This window comes from Podarcis filfolensis (assembly GCF_964270895.1).
Source record: "Podarcis filfolensis genome assembly, chromosome: 6".
Taxonomy (NCBI): domain Eukaryota; kingdom Metazoa; phylum Chordata; class Lepidosauria; order Squamata; family Lacertidae; genus Podarcis; species Podarcis filfolensis.
Window position 1 is genome coordinate 8736017 of NC_139609.1, and position 18553 is coordinate 8754569.

The 18553-nt window shown below is 44.6% G+C and overlaps 1 protein-coding gene and 1 long non-coding RNA gene across 2 annotated transcripts in view; one reads left to right on the top strand and one right to left on the bottom strand.

Moving 5' to 3' along the window:
• Nucleotides 1-13430, bottom strand: part of PBX1 (PBX homeobox 1) — a 220590-nt gene extending 207160 nt beyond the window's left edge. The window contains exons 1-2 of the mRNA XM_083621634.1: nucleotides 12780-13430; nucleotides 9109-9182 (exon numbers count right to left, since the gene is read on the bottom strand). Coding sequence (XP_083477760.1) covers nucleotides 9109-9182; nucleotides 12780-12970 — 265 coding nt within the window. The 5' untranslated portion in view covers nucleotides 12971-13430. The remainder of the gene's footprint in view (nucleotides 1-9108; nucleotides 9183-12779) is intronic.
• LOC310765995 lies at nucleotides 1642-8596 on the top strand. Its single transcript, XR_014549910.1, has 3 exons — nucleotides 1642-2065; nucleotides 2777-4535; nucleotides 4578-8596. It is a non-coding gene; the product is annotated as an uncharacterized lncRNA (long non-coding RNA).
• Nucleotides 13431-18553: the final 5123 nt, after the last annotated feature.

The following is an 18553-nucleotide window of genomic DNA, read 5'->3' on the forward strand; positions in this document are numbered from 1 at the left end:
CCAACCTCACCAATGAAAAGCACCCTCCCTGCAAGTCATCTAAACGGCTGTCACATAGAACAGGAAGCAAGTTTGTTTTCTCCTAGCTTCAAGTTACAAGAAAGGAGATTCCGACTAAACATCAGGAAGAACTTTAGGATGGCAAGAGCTGTTTGACAGTGGTATGCAGCAGCAGAATGGGAATTCCAGTGCCCAGTGTGGGAGGGAAGGCACGGGGGGGTATGCACACAATGGGGGGGGGGGTCATGCACACTGGGGTAGCAGTGCATGGTCGAAGGAACTGGTCATGGCACTCCAGTCCTCATTGCTCACACCGCTGGAGTGGCCCAGCACTCCTCTCCATGGGTTTTGGTTCCTCCAATGCCAGGGAGGAGGGCCGGGCCACCTGCATTGGTGCACCTATTTCATGCACCCTCAAAAATCTGCATCCGAAGACACAGCACACACCACGCTATGCCTCTGGTGGAACGGACTCCCAAGAGAGGTGGGAGACTCTCTGTCCTTGGACAGTTTTAAGCAGAGGTTGGATGGCCATCTGTCATGGATGCTTTAGTTGAGATTCCTGAGTTGTGGGGGGTTGGGCTAGATGACCCTTGGGATCCCTTCCAACTCTACCATTTTACTGAAAGAAAAAAGAACATACCACAGAGCAGGGCCTACCAAACCTTTTACTAAAAGAGCTCATTTGAGACTACTGAAAATTAAGGAGGCCAAATCAAGTCACAAAATGCTAGAGATGCAGACAAATTTTGGCACAATCTCTGCTGGTAATTTTTATTATTGGCAGCAATTTCTACTGATACACAATACGCTTTTTAAAACTGCTAAATTATGAACCACAGCATTTTCCTTGTGGCAAGGAGTTCCATAGCTGAGCTTTCCTTAAGATGGCATTTGCTATGGGCATACTAACTTTTGTGTGTGTTCAGCATGCGCATGACCACCAATGCACACACAGTTTTTGGCCCTGGAAGGGACGGACTAATGCTCACCCCGCCGATGCATATGCTGTGTCAAAACGCAACCCCTGCACAAATGAGTTCCCTGTATTATGAATCACCCTCCTCATTTTATTCAGAATTTGTTTAGCCCAAAGGCCCTACGTGAAGGCTATTTAAAAAAAAAAAAAAAAGCTTTCTTCCTGCATGCCTCTCAAAGTGTTTTAACCATCTCAAAGTGTTTTTAACCAAATGATGTAAGAACTATGGATTTCTTCACCAGTTTTTTCACACTCGGATTGAACACAGACACAGCCCTAAGAAAAATGCATCCTTCCTCCCTGGTCCTTTTACATTGACTACTTCTTCCTATAACAGCTTTCCTTTCTTATCCCTCTCCTTTCTATTCCCTGTAATAAAGACAGGAAATGCTAACATTTTATCTCTTTCCAGGCCCTTTTCCCTTAGAAGAGGGTGCCCTCCTTTCCTTCTGGAGCTGGTCTAACCAAAAGGCTCTAGCTTGGTAGGTGCGTTGGGGTGGCAAGCCATGAGGCAGAGCCGGGGTGGGTGGGGTATAGCCCTGAGGCCCATCTGAAAGTGACCACTGGTGGTCCAGCTCCACTCTTGAGAAACATTGTCACACATGCCAAACTCTCCCTCATTCACCAATACCCCCTGAAGTATTAAACCAGCGAAGCCTAAAGCGGTGAGGGGTGGGGGGCTACTGTTCAAATGGAAAGCTCTTATCACACTGAGGTGGCTGCTATTCAGACAAGCAGTCGGATCTCATTGATTCAATTCCTTTGAGATACAAAGAAGTGGGAGGCCGTGAGGTTAGCCAAGGTAAGGATTCCTTAACCAGCGTTGTTCCTTTCAAGTTTACTTAATGTCAGGACTAGATAAAGTCCCAGTTTCTTTTTTTATTATTTTTTTTTTAAAGAGTCTCTCTTTCCTTCCCAAACTGTTCTCGTCGTCATTGCAGAATCAATGGCACAAGCAGAACAAACGCATTTGAACAAGGAAGAAGAGTGAAGAGCGTGTTCAGTATCTTCCCTGGGACACCCTAGAGGCAGGAAGCCTGCCTGCTTAGTCCTTGCAAGAGTTCGGTTCCAAATGAAACAATTACCGTATTTTTCGTCCCATAGGACGCTCCGTCCCATAGGACGCACCTAGTTTTTTTGCGGGGGAAATAAAGGAAAAACATTTTCCCTTTATTTCCCCCCCAAAAGCAGGTCGGAGAAACCGAACCAGGTCGAGGAACAGCGGGATGGCGGCGCTGCGCCTCCCTGCTGTCCCCCGAGCTTGTGGGGCTGGCCAATGTCTGCCCGGCGCGAGGGGCGCTCTGCTTCAGGGCGCCCCGCCCGCCGGGCGGCAGGCTGCTATCCGCAGCATGGGGAGCTCTGCGGGGAACTCCTGCAGGGCTCCCCACACTGCGGATGTCTGTCCGGCACGCGGGGCGCTCTGCTTCAGGGTGCCCCGCCCGCCGGGCGGCAGGCTGTTATCCACAGCGTGGGGAGCCCTGCGGTGAACTCCCGCAGGGCTGCCTAGGCTGCGGATGTGTTCCCGAAGCGCCAGGCGCTCTGCTTTCAGGGCGCCCGGCGCTCCAGGAAGCAGGCTACTATCCGCAGCCTAGACAGCCCTGCGGGAACTCCTGCAGGGCTGCCTAGGCTGCGGATGTCTTCCTGAAGCCTGGAGAGCGAGAGGGGTCGGTGCGCACCGACCCCTCTCGCTCTCCAAGCTTCAGCGAAAGCCTGCATTCGCCCCATAGGACGCACCCAGATTTCCCCTTCATTTTTGGAGGGGAAAAAGTGCGTCCCATAGGGCGAAAAATACGGTAGGTTTACTTACCCTAAGCACCCTCCACAAGGGAGGGAGGGAGAGCACATGGACACCCAGTCCAAAATTAGCACTTTTGAACACAGCCAACCAGGAGGGATGGGATTGCGGATGTAGGACATCTTGGCCTGGGTTTGTGAAGCAACTGTACACCCCTTTCCCCACAACCGTGCAACTGCACCTCCAATAGCAGAGCCATCCCACTCCCAGCTCCCAGCCTCCCCATAACTGTAATGTCCTGCTCCCTGACTTTCCTCTCCGGCCAATTCACTGTGGCTCACCCTCAGCCAGCCGCCCTTCCCATCCCGTGGGAGGGAAGCAGAGGGGGCTGCTTCAGCGGCTCACTCCTCCACTTTCCAACTCTCCACCCCAAGAGGAATTGCGGTTGGGCTGCTTCTTCCTTCTCCCTTTTTCTGTCTAGGGAGGAGTGAATCATAGAATCATAGAGTTGGAAGAGACCACAAGGGCCATCGAGTCCAACCCCCTGCCAAGCATGGGAAGAGGCACAGAGGAGGAGAGGAGTGGGCCCCTGTGTGGCCCCCCTAACCTGATTTCCACACTCCTTCGCCCACCCACATGCCCAACCTCCATGCCCCCCACCTGTGTGATCTCTGTGGCTGCTCCTTCCCTCATCCGAACACCCAATTTCCAATGGCAATATATCATAATATTGTGATGTTTTAACTGCTGATATATTACAGTGTTGAAAATCAGACATTGCACAGCCCTGGTCCACACTAACATACTTTCAGTTCTACTTTGTGGTGTGGCAATGTGGGTGTGGGTAAAAGTTGTAAGCCCCTGCCAAATTCAAACTGAATATTTTGAAGCTACACCTGCACACTACAAATTTGGTGGTGTGTGTCAGTCATATCACCATACACATCAATGAATGTACATCAAAAACAAAGTATATGAGCTCTATTTGACTTCTCCCCTCCCCTCAGCCCTGTTTCTGTGTTAATTTCAGTACCAGACATTTTCTGCACCTAACGGCTGCACACAGATATGGAGACAGGAAAGCTGGGATTTGCTGCCTGAGATGGCTCTTTCAATTCATTAAAAATGCCAAGTCCCAACTAATTTAATCATGTTCCACCTGGCAACATGACTGGCTCTACCATTAGGCTGAGTAAGGAGGTTGCCTCAGGCAGCAGACACTGAGGGAAAGGGAACCGTCAGAGCAACCTATGCTACAAAGCCTGTCCTGCACCCACTAAGCTAGCAAGTTGCCTTCATGTAGTGTGGAAGGCACTGCCATTGCCTGTGCAAAATTCGACAGCTAGGTTGCTCACTGGGGAAAGATGGTTTGAGCATATTACATGGATCCTGGCTGCCAGTTTGTTTCCAGGCCCCATTCAAAGTGCTGGTTTTTACCTATAAAGCCTTAAATAGCTCAGGACCGCAATACCTCAAGGACCAACTCTCCCCATTTGAACCAATCTGGAGCCTGCAATCATCATCTGAGGCACGTCTTTGTCCACGAGAGGTCCAGAGGGTGGCAACATGAAAATAGGCCTTTTCCGCAGTGGCTCCCCACTTGTGGAATGCTCTCTCCAGAGAGGCTCCCCAGGCACCTTCATTACATATCTTCTGGCACAAGGGAAAAAAAGGTAAGAGGTACAGTTCAAAACACCAGGTGCATAAAAGGCAAGGTTCTCCCTTTTATGCATTTGTACAGCTCCCGACACAAATAAGTCTTCATTTCTTTCTTGGGCTACCACAGTGTAAGCCTCTGCTGTTAACAGAATTAGTTCCATGGCTCCCATGAAAGTATAATGAGACTTAGGTGCTTAATTTTAGCAAGATCATCATATCATTTTAAAGAGAACATCAACACAAAGCTCAACAGCAAAGCTCAAGAAGGCTGGACATAAGACAAAGGTTGAACACTAGAGGAAAAAAGAGTGCAGCCAGGAAGCATTTGGTTTCTGTATATAGCTAAATCTGTAACCAAAAAAATAAAAAATAAAATAAAAATCACTATGTATTTTAAGTGACAGGCAGAAACAACAACAAAGGTGTCAGAAGTGAAATCCAACCTAAGAATTTATAAAGAAAATAAAGAATGTAGTATTGTGGTGGGATACAGAAAGAAAGAAAAAGAAAGGAAGAACCTGTTCCTCCTCAAAATATCTGTTAACTTTGCAGCAGATATAATTGTACAGGATGAGAGCAGAAGATATTTGTAGTGTGAACCAGTATATTGGTGATGAGCGTGAGAGAGCAATAAACTATATCTTAACAGTTAAAGAACTGGTCAAGGCTGCCTATAAATATTTTTAGTATGTTTTACTGTATAGGAAAAAATAGTATCTTAATGCTGAAAACATGAATAAAGTGTACACATTTTAACCACTTAAACATGGATGGGGTAAGCAATTAAATGAAATTAAATACACATAATCAAGATTTCAAAACTCAAGATTATCTTCAGGTTTCCTCAAATTCTAAACTCTGAACTCAGATCCTCATGTTTAAAAACTGTACATTTGTTTCCATTTTATTAATATAGTCTTGCAGTGCAACAATTCAGTTTTCCTTTTGGAAAGTTTAACAGATTTTTCCTTTAAAAAATCACAAGGGAAGATCATTATCTCCCAAAACTGATCTTGGAAAGCAAAATTAAATAATAAAGACAGTTCACAAGAAGGAATGAATGTGGCATCAAAACTGGGTAATGATCCTGTGTTGCCCTTCTACATCAGAGAAAGAAACCTATGCTAAATGACAGGCTGAAGTCTAATTTTTAACACCTACTATGCAATTAAAGGACACCAGCTCTCATTCCTTCTCAGAAATTCTGATTATGCAGATAGTTGACTTTTAAACTTCACACTCACCATGCTCTACAAAACAATCCCCAAGTTAAAATTACAATAACTCTGAAATCTGTCACATTTTGCAAATAAAATATTAAAGTCAATTAATCACTATAAGCTGGCCTCACAATTCAATTCATTACGCAACAGTACTCTTTTCCTGCCAAAAAAGTACATATTCAATCCAGAGAAATATGTAAACAAAATTTGTTTCCCTCCCATTACTTCAAAATTAAATCTTGCCTTCTATCTTCTTTTTAAATAAACATGCTCAGATTTCATACATCTCAACGTATTATACTTCAAGCTTACATAAAAAGCATCCATAAATCCTTTCCTTTAAAATAAATTGAAACATCAGCAGACAAGGGGGATCTCTTTGGCCAGTAAAGATGACCTCTTTTTACAAGTTTATAGACACTTTAGGTTTGTTCCGGCAATGTTAACACTGTGAAATATTAGCCGCACTGTTGCGAGGGATGGTGGTAAAGTCTCCAGCAGACTCTGGAGTCACTTAAATCAAGTAGTAGAAAAGTGAATGCCCATTTCAGAACACTGGAACACCAGGAGTGAAAAGAGATGAACAAAAAACACAGAGACACCAAGTAGAAGCTGCAAATGATTTCAGCAGAGTGAGATTTTGATCTATCAGTACATTTCCCCTTTCAATCTTTGTTGGAAGAAGATTCTGACAGAATCAGTTGTATTACTCTCCTCTGTTGCACTGCTTCTTTCCTTTCTGACCGGCGGCTTATGGAATTTCTTCCCCCAAAATAATTGCATCTACTTATTTAGCATGACAGTTTGGTTTTAAATTACAAAACGTATAGTAAACCCGTAAGCAGAGATTTTGCCATGGGGCACTGGCATTATGAATGCACAAGGAGGGAACTATCCTTTCACACAGAAAATAATTTCAATAAGCTAAATATTGTTAAAATATTAAAAAGTGCCCAGATGCCTGTCAAACAATCCAGGAGAAGGTTTACTTTGAATTAAGCAACGGCATAGAATGTATCCAGCATGCAAATGTCAGCCTGGAATATTCCTGAGGGCAGAACCCACAACCCCCACCCCCTGGGCTGCATTGCTTTATGCTGAAGAGCGCAACCGCAACCACTCACACCTCGATTCTCAATGCTATGGATATAGGTGTGTGAACGCATGGTTGTCTGGGTATACCCAGCAGGAGTAAGCCTGGTTAAAACACACAAACACTTCTAACAGCACAACAATAAGCATTGAAAAAAAGAAAACCCTACATATGACTTGTTTTTTGTATGCAACCTCGCACACAGTGCATCGGAGTGGCAGGTCAGGTGGACAATTTACAATCTACAATCAACATGCAGTCCGTCCCTATCTCCCCAAACACTTCTGAACAGCCAGCATTATTCTAAAACTGAGAATTATAGGCGCTCCCCCCACCCCACCCGCTTCCTGTTCCCGTGTATGCAGAGATGGTTTTTGAAAACGTAATGGCAAAAATGCAAAAGTATCAGGTACAAACGGAGAGAGAAATTCAACACAAAATTTACGATTCCAAAGATTCCAGGCATCTCCCTATTTGGCAATGATCCATTCAAATGTTCCCCATTTGTACGTGCAAAAATGTCTTAGCAAGAATAAGTCTAAGAGATATTTCAACTGCAGGTGCTGATTATGCAAGGTTCAAATGGTACAGAGATTATAACAATGACATGCAAATAGTATGCAAATTAGTTGCACCCCTCCAGCTGACAATATTTCTAATGTGGCCCTCTGTGCTGAACAAGCTGCTGCTCACTGGTTGTGCCAGTAATACAACCAGAATTAGCCCACTGGTAGTGAAAGTCGGATTTTCTCACCTTCCTCCAAATCCCAGCCTCTCCAAATATTAGACTGGGAAGAGGGGTTCTAAAGAGGTTCAGTTTTCACTAACCATCTGCTACCACTTCATAAGCACTTCAATTTCAGATCAGGGGAGAAATCAATTAAGAAGATTGCCACACAAGAGACAAAAAATCCCAAATAAGAGAATATGAAAACAGGGGACAATGTAAAGATTTTTTTTTAAGAGAGAGAGAAAACACATAGAGTAACAGAAAAAGATTAGAAGATTCAGATGTTCTTGTTATTAAACTTATATATTCAAGCAGCAATACATCGCATTATAGAAAGACCTCAGAGACCCCTTTACATTATATTATAAGAGCCACATAATGAATGGCTTCTAAAGAAGGTCAGCATTCGGCTTCGCAGCCTTAAGGGCTTTAGAGGCTTGAATGCCAATGCTAGGTGCTTTGTCTAGGTTACAAGCTGCACAAACAAGATTTAACAAAGGACCTCCTTAGTCATCTTATATAGATTGCTGGAGTCAAATAATCCCATTTCACTCAGCTGTTCACACGATGAAACATAGTCACCCATAGTTTAAAGGCACATAGACATTTTCTGAAAGCTGCTTTCCCTTTTATGCATCACTTTTCAATGTATATCAAGTGAGTTTGCAATCATATTTGTTGTCACTTTCATTCATGTCATACCCCTTACTTATATGATTGAGATCTGAATTACTGACTGTTACATCCTTGTTAGGAAAAAAACGGGGGGGGGGGAGGCATGTGGAGTAGTAGATAGTTTGCAACGCACATCAGCCCGGCTCAAGAGCTGAAACTCAGCAGTGGCCTTCCCAGCTACCTTTTCCTGTGGGCTAAGGTGTAAGCCAGGATTTCCCCTTCCGAAGACCATTCGAAAATTGAAATAAATAAGTGTTGCATGTCACTGAACACTCTTCTCAGAGCATCTGCTGTTTAAGATCACCCTTGATTGATGACAGCTATTTTTAATTGTTGCTTTTAAAATTTAAATGCCCCCCTGAGACATTTTATAAGTGTATTAGTGCACGGCAGGAGGCCTGAGAAGTGGGAAACACAGACCGAATCAACAACCTCATGCCATTAGCACCTTTGCAACCAAAAAAACCACTGTTTGATATAAAAGTAACAAGATCCTTAAACAGCCAACAATTTCATATCTATAGATGTGTGTGTGTGCACACCCACAGTGCCATCTTTGAGCATCTATGTGTGCATTACCTGGACTCAATGCATACTAAATGAAGGCTTTTCCGTGTGTTTTCCACATTAAGAGCCATGTATTTGACAGTAGCTCTTAAAATCTTAAGACAAATATTCCCTTAAAAAAAAAAGATTTAAGTATTGCAGCTGAATTAATCCAGTTATGGGTTGTTTTCAACTAATGTAATATTTAAAAAAGTAATGAGGCATATAATGCCCAGGAAAAAATATTCCCTGAATTGTAGGCACACAAATGACTTCATTGTGCTATTTAGAGATTTATATGATAGGAGAATGCATTCTCCAAAGAATAAAACAATAGCTGCTTTCCCCTTTAAATAAAATATTTAAACCAAAACAAGTCTTCTTTTGTTTTTGTTTTTTTTAGAAATACATGAAATGTGAAAGGCAGCAAAAGAGGAAAAAGGTGCAAGACGATACGTTTCTCCTTACCTGTTTTTTCTTTGATTTCACACAAAACATTAAAAAGTGCTGGCTTCATTCTGTGGCAGTTTAAAGCATGTTTTCTGCAACAAGATCAAAATAGTTTATATTTAGAGTGTGCCATAGAGGCCTCAAAAAAAGATGTTTTAGGCAGAAATATTGAAGGTTAAGTCATCACTGAAAATTATGCAAGGGTGAAAAACAGCTTACAGTTTTATATTGACGGGACACCAGTTTGGTGATTGTCCAACGCATATGGCAATACAAATACCACCCACTTAGGGAACTGTCTGATAGCAGTATTTCAGTAGCTTTCATAAACCATGTTTACTGGCCAAGCTATGAGTAGGTCAATGATAGGAGTATGTATAAGCCATTCATAAGTCCAATGAAGATCTTTTTCAGATATTATTGTCATTATTATTACACTCAATTTATTAATCACCCTCTGAACCACCATCTCGTGGCAGTATAGGGAACGTTGTTATTTTATTCACCCATGTGGTTCAATTCATTGTGCAGATGCCACTGTATAAACAAGGTCCTTCAACACGGAAAGCCGATGTACAGAAATTTTAGCCATTGAGTTGAAAAGAGCACAGAAATGCAGTAATGCACTGCCAGGAGAAAGCACACATGCAATGGGGAGGGAGGGAAAATAATTACTTCCATGCTCTTATTACCTTTATGCTCTACTTGCTTATTTGAAGGTGTTAGAATCAGTCGGCTTCCCAAAAGAAATCTCATAAACACTCCGATACATGAATCAGAATGACAAAAAAACCTTGCTAATTTAGCATTTACACAAGTGGTCAGAATGCGAATGGATCTTTCTGAGTCTCCTCTTTTCTTGGAGGTCCAGCAAGTTGTTGTTTATAAGGCTGATCAGTTTCATGTCCTAGCAGGTGCTCAGATTGTTTATGTCTAAGAAATAGAATTTCTTAAATATTAGAAACAATCACTTTGTAAAGATTTGTTGTCATGTACAAAAGGACTAATTTCATCCAGCATCTGTTGCAAAATGGGTTTTTGAATGAAGCTTACATAAGTCTGTGAGTGTTTTGGTGCCTCAGGCAGAAAAATCTAAGGAAGTCCCCTCATTCCACTGATTAATATGGGACACAACTCACTAGGAAAGTCTCCTTCACAAGGCATGTGAAGACTTTGGACAGCTCCTGTCATTTTAAGGGGCCTGCCCCTTAAATGGCACCCCATATCACTGCCTAAGGTTCCTGCCTCTCTTCTTCTCACAGTTGGGCTCCCTCTGCATGAGCATCTGGTATACAAAACCTTCTTTCTGCCTCCAAAATATTTTTTGGCCAAGCACAAAGATGGGTAAAAGGACATTAAAAAGATCACAGCCACATTTTCACAGCCTTGCCATCACCGCAACATCTCTACAGTTCCTTATAAAGAGATATATAATTAAAAATCATAGGAAAAACTGAAATGCACAAACTGCTTTCTACAGCTGCATTACTAAAGGGACCCGCTAGCAGAGCGGCTAAAGGAGTGTGTAAAGAGTAACTGGCTATAAAAAGAATCCTTACATTTGTATTGATTTCCAATTTAATTAGTGCAGTATATAGATCTTTACACACAAAAAACATTTCACCAAACATAAACTTAAACTTTCAGAAGCAGCTTCTTTCCCCTTTGTCTAATGGCAATACTGGGAGGCATCGTTCAACAGAAGCTATTCCTCATCAAGGCCAAGTGTTTTACGAAAAGCGTTTTATACAACTGGCATTTTTCATTCTAGGTGTTTTTTTGTTTTTTAAGGCCTTTTGGATTAAGTACCAAGATAGCAGCTGCAAAGCTATTTAGTAATGTGTGTAGCTTTTGAGGGACACACGGACACTGCCTACTCCAGTTAAGAATGAAAATCTCTGTGGTAAGTGCAAGATACAAAATGCAGGTGAAGTGCTAGAAGCTTTTCTTCAGGTAATAAAATTCTAGTGGTCACTGGGCAACTTTTTCTTCTTTTGTTTTGCTATTTTTCCTTCTAGTCCATTCTTCTCTTCTGTAAATCCATGTATTCATTTCCAACTTCAATAATAATTTTGTAGATTTATGTTAAGAGTGTTGTGCAGCATTCCAGTCTATTTATCTGGCATGTTTCTTTTTAAGAATCATTGTATTTACAATTTCAAATGTGCACACAATATTGACCAATGAGACCATTTAATCATCCAAATAAAAAATATTATATATTTCAAAATTTGTGTAACAATAATAATTATTATTTTAAAATACTACGCCCTGCCCCAAAATTCAGCTGTGTGAGGCACAAAACGGCGTGTTGGCTTCTATGATAAAATCAACAATTGAAACATACTTGTTATGGGTAACATGAAATATAAGTGCCAAATGTTCCAATATGTGTGATTAATGATAAATATTCATGTGCAATTGTCACACACATACATAGATTTCATGCCATTTCCAACATGGAAAGCACGATCTGTGAATGAAATCTCTATGTTTATATGTGAAGCGGCATTTAGTGGCTAGATTCTACGAGCCTCTGTGCTCAGCTAATATGTTCAACTCATTATTTTAGCAACAAAAAACCTGTTTGTGTCTTTACACACAAACAACGGCCACAAGACTCCAGTTGCAGCACAACATTCACCAATATAAGAGGGCAGGAAAATGTGCCCTTTTTGTACACAAGGTCCACAATCCTAGAAGCATCGTCTATGAATAAGCCTTCCCATTTAAATGGAATTAAGTGAGTTTAACTTCCTTGGATTGCGGTTAAAGAACGGTAGTGGCAATGAACTCGGAGTAACCAAGTTTGCAGTACAGCAAACAAGGCCTTTTATGGCTGCTCCTTTTCCCTAATTCAAAAACAGAGTTCAGGTCACCAGATCCCTTCAAAATGGATCTATAAAACTAAGGTTTAAAAAGTTTAAAAGGTCTTCCAGATAATTTTTGGTGTGACGTTCACCGATATGTTCCATTCAGTGCCCCACTCAGGAGACAGGAATGGAGGAGCCCAGCATGTAAGACCCTAAATATCCCAAAGCTCAGCTAAAAGGAGGACAAGATTTCGGTCTTTTGGCCAAAGAAAGTGGCTGCTCCAGCCTTTCAGCTCTTGAGGTGTCACAAAACACAGATGGGAAGGTGCAGATGCACAAGGCGACCAAAGGAGCCAATTCAGCCCTACCTAACTTAGCAAAAAAAGAGAGAGAAAGAGCAAGAAGAGCAGCAGCCTTCTCTCTCTAAACATTTGCACGTACCCGCACGCCACTAGAAATCACACTTATATACTGTACACTTAAATATTCCATTCTGGCATGTTGCTCCATAGAAGACACCCAATCGGGATGCTGTTTTTCCTGGAGAGCTATACTTTTTGTTTGCTACACAGAGAGCTCGGCTGCGAGTCAGGCTTTTAAAGGACCAGGATCCTTTAAAAGAACTGTGGTGCGCTAATAATAATAATAATAATGACGATCATAATGATAATGGGATGTTGTTTTTCCTTGAGAGCTATACTTTTTGTTTGCTGCACAGAGAGAGAGAGAGCTCGGCTGCGAGTCAGGCTTTTAGAGGACCAGGATCCTGCCGCGGAAAGAAATGTGGTGCAATAATAATAATAATAATAATAATGACGATTATAATGATAATGGTAGCGACGAGAGGGGGGAGGGAGGGGGGGAGGGAGGGCTCACCTGGCCTGCGCCTCGTCCAAACTCTGGTCGGTGATGGTCATGATCTGCTGCAAAATGTCCCCGATGTCTTGCTTGCGGCCCCCCTCGCCTTCGGCGCCCCCGGCCCCGTCCTGCATGTGCTGGGACAGGCCCGGGTGGCCGGCCATGCCCACGCCGGCGTGCGAGTGCATCAGACGGGGCTGGTCATCCATCGCGCCCCGCTCCCGAGAGGCGCGGCCGGCGGCCCCTGCCTGCCCGCCCGCCCGCCTGCCTTCGCCCCCTTCTCGGCGAAGGGGACCCCCGAGCAACCGCTCGGCTTCTCCGCTTCTTTCCGGGCGGGGGAAAGAAAGAGCGCGCGCTTCTCCGGCGGCGGTGCCCGCGGAGCCGCCTTCCGGAAGCAGCAGCAGCGGCGGCTGAGGCGAGCCCTCCTCCCGGGCGCCCTGGAGCCGGAGGCCGGTCCGGCTCCCTCGCTTCCCGCCGACGGAGCCTCCGCGTGAGGAGAAAGGAAGCGCGGAGAAAGTTTCCCTCACGGACGTCCGCTCCTCTCTCTCTCGGACGACGACGCCGCCGCTCGCGCGCCTCCCCGCCTTCTCCGCGCCTCAGCCGGGCGAACTCGCAGGAGCCCCGCCGCCGCCTCCCGCTTTTGTTTCAGGCTCCGGCTCCGGACTCCGCCAACTGACACGGGGAAGGCGCCGCCAGGCGAGCGAGGGAAGGAGGGAGGGAGGGAGCCGGGAGGGGGAGGAGCCACGGGAGGAGCCACAGGGGGAAGGCCCGCCCGCTGAGCGCTCATTGGCCGGTGGGCGAAGGCGGCGGCGCCTCCCGCCGCTCGCTTTGGCGTCGCAGGCCCCGCCCACCCGCTTGCTCGTCACTCAGCGAGCTCGGAGGTGGCCCCCGCGCGCGAGGGAGGCGCCGGCCCTTAAAGAGGCAAGCGGGGGAAGGCGCCGCGAGAGGGAGGGGCGGGGGCGGGGCCAAGGAGGACTGCTGCCGCGCGGGGCTTCCCTGGACAGGGGCAGAGCGCAGAGGGCGATGCAGGGGCAGCCCTTTCCAGGGGATGCTGCTGCTATTGAAGTGCAGAGTGTTTGAGGACCTGGACATTCGCAGGGAAATCAAAATTCTTGTTTGCAAAGCTGTTGTACTACCAACTTTACTGTATGCTTGTGAAATGCGGGCCACTCATAAACGCCACCTCCAACTCCTCGAAAGATGATGAAAGGCTGCAAAAGTAAGAGTCAGTATCAGAGTAGGCGTGAAATACAGTACAGTGGTACCTCGGGTTACAGATGCTTCAGTTTACATACGCTTCAGGTTACAGACTCCGCTAACCCAGAAATATTACCTCGGGTTAAGAACTTTGCTTCAAGATCAGAACAGAAATCGTGCAGTGGTAGTGGGAGGCCCCATTAGCTAAAATTGTGCTACGGGTTAAGAACAGTTTCAGGTTAAGTACGGACCTCCGGAACAAATTAAGTACTTAACCCGAGGTACCACTGTACTGTATGCCTGTGAAACATGGACCACTTATAAACGCCATCTCCAACTCTTCAAAAGATTCCATCAACGGTGTCTCCGGAAAATTTGAAACATCACCAGGGAAGACAGGCGAACTACTGCCAGTGTAGCAAAGATCACCAGTGTCAATGATTCTTCAACAACAACTTCGTTCGATTGGTCGTGTTGTTTGGATGCCTGATTATCATCTTCCAAAGCAACCACTCTATTCCCAACTTAAAAATGGAAAGACTCTCTCGAGGCAAATCTAAAGAAAAGTAGTATAGACACCGACAGCTGAGAAACACTGGCCTGCGAGCGCTCCAGTTGGAGAACAGCCTTTACCAAAAGTGTCATGGACTTTGAAGACGCTCAAACTCCGGATGAAAGGGAGAAACGTGCTAAGAGGAAGGCACGCCTGGCAAACCCCCACCATGATCAACTCCCGCCAGGAAACCAATGACCCACTGTGGAAGGACGTGGGGATCCAGAATTGGCCTCCACAGTCACTTACAGACTCACTGTTAAATCGTGTTCATGGAAGACAATCTTACTCGGCTGCGAGTGATCACCAAAGGAAAAAGCTGCTGCTGGTGGTCTCTTGGCTGCCATCAGTGCAGCCCATCACAGGGCTGCCTTACCCACACCTTCCTGCTCACCTACTCACCTTCGGGCGGCTGGACATGGCATGGAGAGGGTGGGAGAAATCTGCCAGGTTCTTCTCCATCTCCATCCCTGCCCACGGACTCTGGGCAGGTGCCAGGCCATCTGCTATGAGCATCTTTGGGCAAACTGATCCCTTGTTACTTCTTCACTCCTGAAATTTGCTGCTTTTTTAGTGTTTAAAACTGCTTGTTTCGAAGAATTCTGAATTATCATTCGACTACTGCTTGTGAAACCACTTGGGGTTTTTTTTTGTTTCAGTCCAGCAGTATATAAGTTTTGTTAAAGGACTTAAGTAAGTAAAGGACTAAAGGACTAAAACATATGCATCTGGCAAGAGAGGGGAATGAGCAGAACACCATTACTGCCTGCTGGTGTTGTTGTTTATCTTAAAAAAGCTATAACTATAACAACTATTGTTAATTATTCAAAATAATAATTAGACGGTGATATTGTGCATTCTTAGTTGGAAATAACGCCTGCTAAACTCAGTGGAACATACTTCTGTGCAAAAATTCAGGGGATTGTGCTGCACATACTAACAGGGTTTATTCCCAAGTGATTGTGCAAGATTAGGACCTGGTCCTGCCATGTCATCTGTGGCTACAATCCTACGTCCATTTACGTGACAGTAAATTTCACTGAAGAAGAGAAGAAGAGTTTGGATTTGATATCCTACTTTATCACTACCCTAAGGAGTCTCAAAGCGGCTAACATTCTCCTTTCCCTTCCTCCTCCATAACAAACACTCTGTGAGGTGAGTGGGGCTGAGAGACTTCAGAGAAGTGTGACTAGCCCAAGGTCACCCAGCAGCTGCATGTGGAGGAGCGGGGAAGCGAACCCGGTTCACCAGATTACGAGTCCATCGCTCTTAACCACTACACCACACTGGCTCTCTGTGAATGCAGTGAGAGGTTTTGTTGTTGTATAGGGGTATACAACAATACTGTGCAGTATTTAAAAAGCTGGAAAAGAGATAGCATGCAGTACTTTTCCTCAGGCCAGAGTTTCTGGGTGGCGGTAGAAAATAGGTGCTCCAGTTCTAGGCAGTGGCGGAGGAAGAGGAGTGCGGGGGGTGCCATCGCGGCTACTCCCCATCCGCACTGGGTGCCACACCCCACAGGCGGCACGCCACGCCCCCAGGATGCCTACCATGCCCCCGCCTGCTCTCTGCCCCCCGGTGCCAGAGCACAAAGCTCCACCACTGGTTCTAGGATGCATTGTTTACCTAATATGAATAAATGGATAAATATGGATAAATAAGAATGGGAGCTTAGCACACCTGCAACTTTCCCCACTGCTCCCAGAATTTTTTTAAAAAACTTCCTTCCAGCATTTTAAGCATGATTGATTCAGTACTAGCATTGTTTTATTTTCTCTTAATATTAGCCATTATAATAAGAGTTTGATATTTTATAGAGGAACGTTTATAGCTGCCGTCCAATGCATGTTCACTGAGCAGGAAGTATCGCTCAGCACGGTGGGAACTTGCTTTGTAATAGACAAATATAAGAACGAGCTGAGTGATGCTTTGCCATCTTCTACTTCTGGGTGGCGCTGTGGGTTAAACCACAGAGCCTACGACTTGCTGATCAGAAGGTTGGCGGTTCGAATCCCTGCGACGGGGTGAGCTCCCGTTGCTCGGTCCCTGCTCCTGCCCACCTAGCAGTTCGAAAGCACGTCAAAGTGCAAGTAGATAAATAGGTACCGCTCCAGCGGGAAGGTAAATGTGTCTCCTTGCACTGCTCTGGTTCACCAGAACCGGCTTAGTCATGCTGGGCACATGATCCGGAAGCTGTACGCCGGCTCCCTCAGCCAATAAAGCAAGAAGAGCGCCGCAACCCCAGAGTCACGACTGGACCTAATGGTCAGGGGTCCCTTTACCTTTACCTTTGCTTCTGGGATAGCCAACGTGGTATCCTCCAGTTGTTGCTGAATTAAAATGCCCTTCAGCCCCAGGTGGTACAGCCAAGGGTCAGGAATGATGGAAGTTATAGTCCCAGCAGCATCTGAAGGACTTCCCATTGGTTACTCCTCTTAGTGCTGTGCACATTTATTGCGGCGAATGGCAAAATTCCAGGTTTGATTTATTTTTGAATGGCGTCACTGGAGGCTCATTTGCATTTTGTAATATTTGCATTTATTCACAAATGTAAAGGTTGAGCATAGATGCAGGCACAGCTTAAACATTCCCTTCGCAGAGCCTAATCTTACTGCCTCTCATCAGATCTCAAGAGAGACACAGCCAGAAGCCCCAAATACTGACAAACTCAGCTCTTTCTCTCTCCTGTATCCCACTTGAAAACTGTAATCTGTCCCCTTGACTTCCTTTCAAAGATACCTTCCTCCCCCTGAAGACATAAGGGAAGATTCAGTTTATGCATAGCAACAAGCCAGAAATCATCCTAACAAAACATCTGGCCACTTTTGCCACCAACTACTAAGGGGGTCCCCATCAGTCCTTTTTATTCCATTAATGTCTCACATTACAGCCGTACCTTGGTTTTCAAACAGCTTAGTTCTCGGACGTTTTGGCTCCCGAACTCTGCAAACCCAGAAGTGACTGTTCCGGATTGCGAACTATTTTTGGAAGCCGATTGTCCGAAGGGGCTTCCGATTGGCTGCAGGAGCTTCCTGCAGCCAATCAGAAGCCATGCTTAGGTTTCCAAACGTTTCTGTTTGACTTCCAAAGTATGACTGTATTAATTATTCTGTAGTTGTGCAAGGTGCTTTACAAATCCAGTATCACTAAGCTCTTTGTCACCACAGCCTTAGGAAGTGTGACAGTAAGTATTCTTTCCATTTTAGATAACAGAAGGCTAAAATAAACTTGTCAACTGTACCTCTTTGGAGGATTTACTGCTATCCTAGGGAGAAGTTAATAATAATAATAATAATAATAATAATAATAATAATAATAATAGTATTTATACCCTGCTCATCTGGCTTATTTTTTTTAAAATGAAGTATTCTGTTTATTTTTAAAAACAATGTTTCAAAAAAAGGGTCTGTGGTTCCCCCCCAAATACATATTACCTTATGCAAATTACCAGGAACCAGAATTTCTTAGCTATAGTATAATGCCAGAGAATGCTAGGTACAGAGAATTCCTGTGATCTTTTGCAGAGGCACGTTTAAGTGTAAAGTCACAAAAGATGTATCGAGCTCAAACCATACCTTCTTGTTCTGGATACCATTGTTCTGTAGATAGAAATCAGGGTGGTCTAATTTAAGGCCAAGTGGACTGCAAGAGTATTTCAACACAGAACCTTCGGGCTACACACGGAATTAAATTTCCATAACATTAATTAAAGTGTTCACAACATAATATCATTATCATTTAATATACACTACACACACACTCTCTTTAAATACACAATTAATGGATTTAATAGGTTATTTATTTATTTATTAAACAAATTTAATACACAACCCCAGGGTGAGTCCCTTACAGATAGATAGATGCACAGCACAGAAATGTGGAAGAATTTGGGTTCAGCAGTGGGTGAGTATGGTAGGTATGTGAATCCGTCCCCCGAAATCCTGCTGGGAAAGATCCAAGCACACAGAGCTGGAATCAAAGTGACAGGGCAGGTTCGCCTGGCTTTGGAAAGGAAGTTTGAGGGCTCTGGCAGCATCCTAGA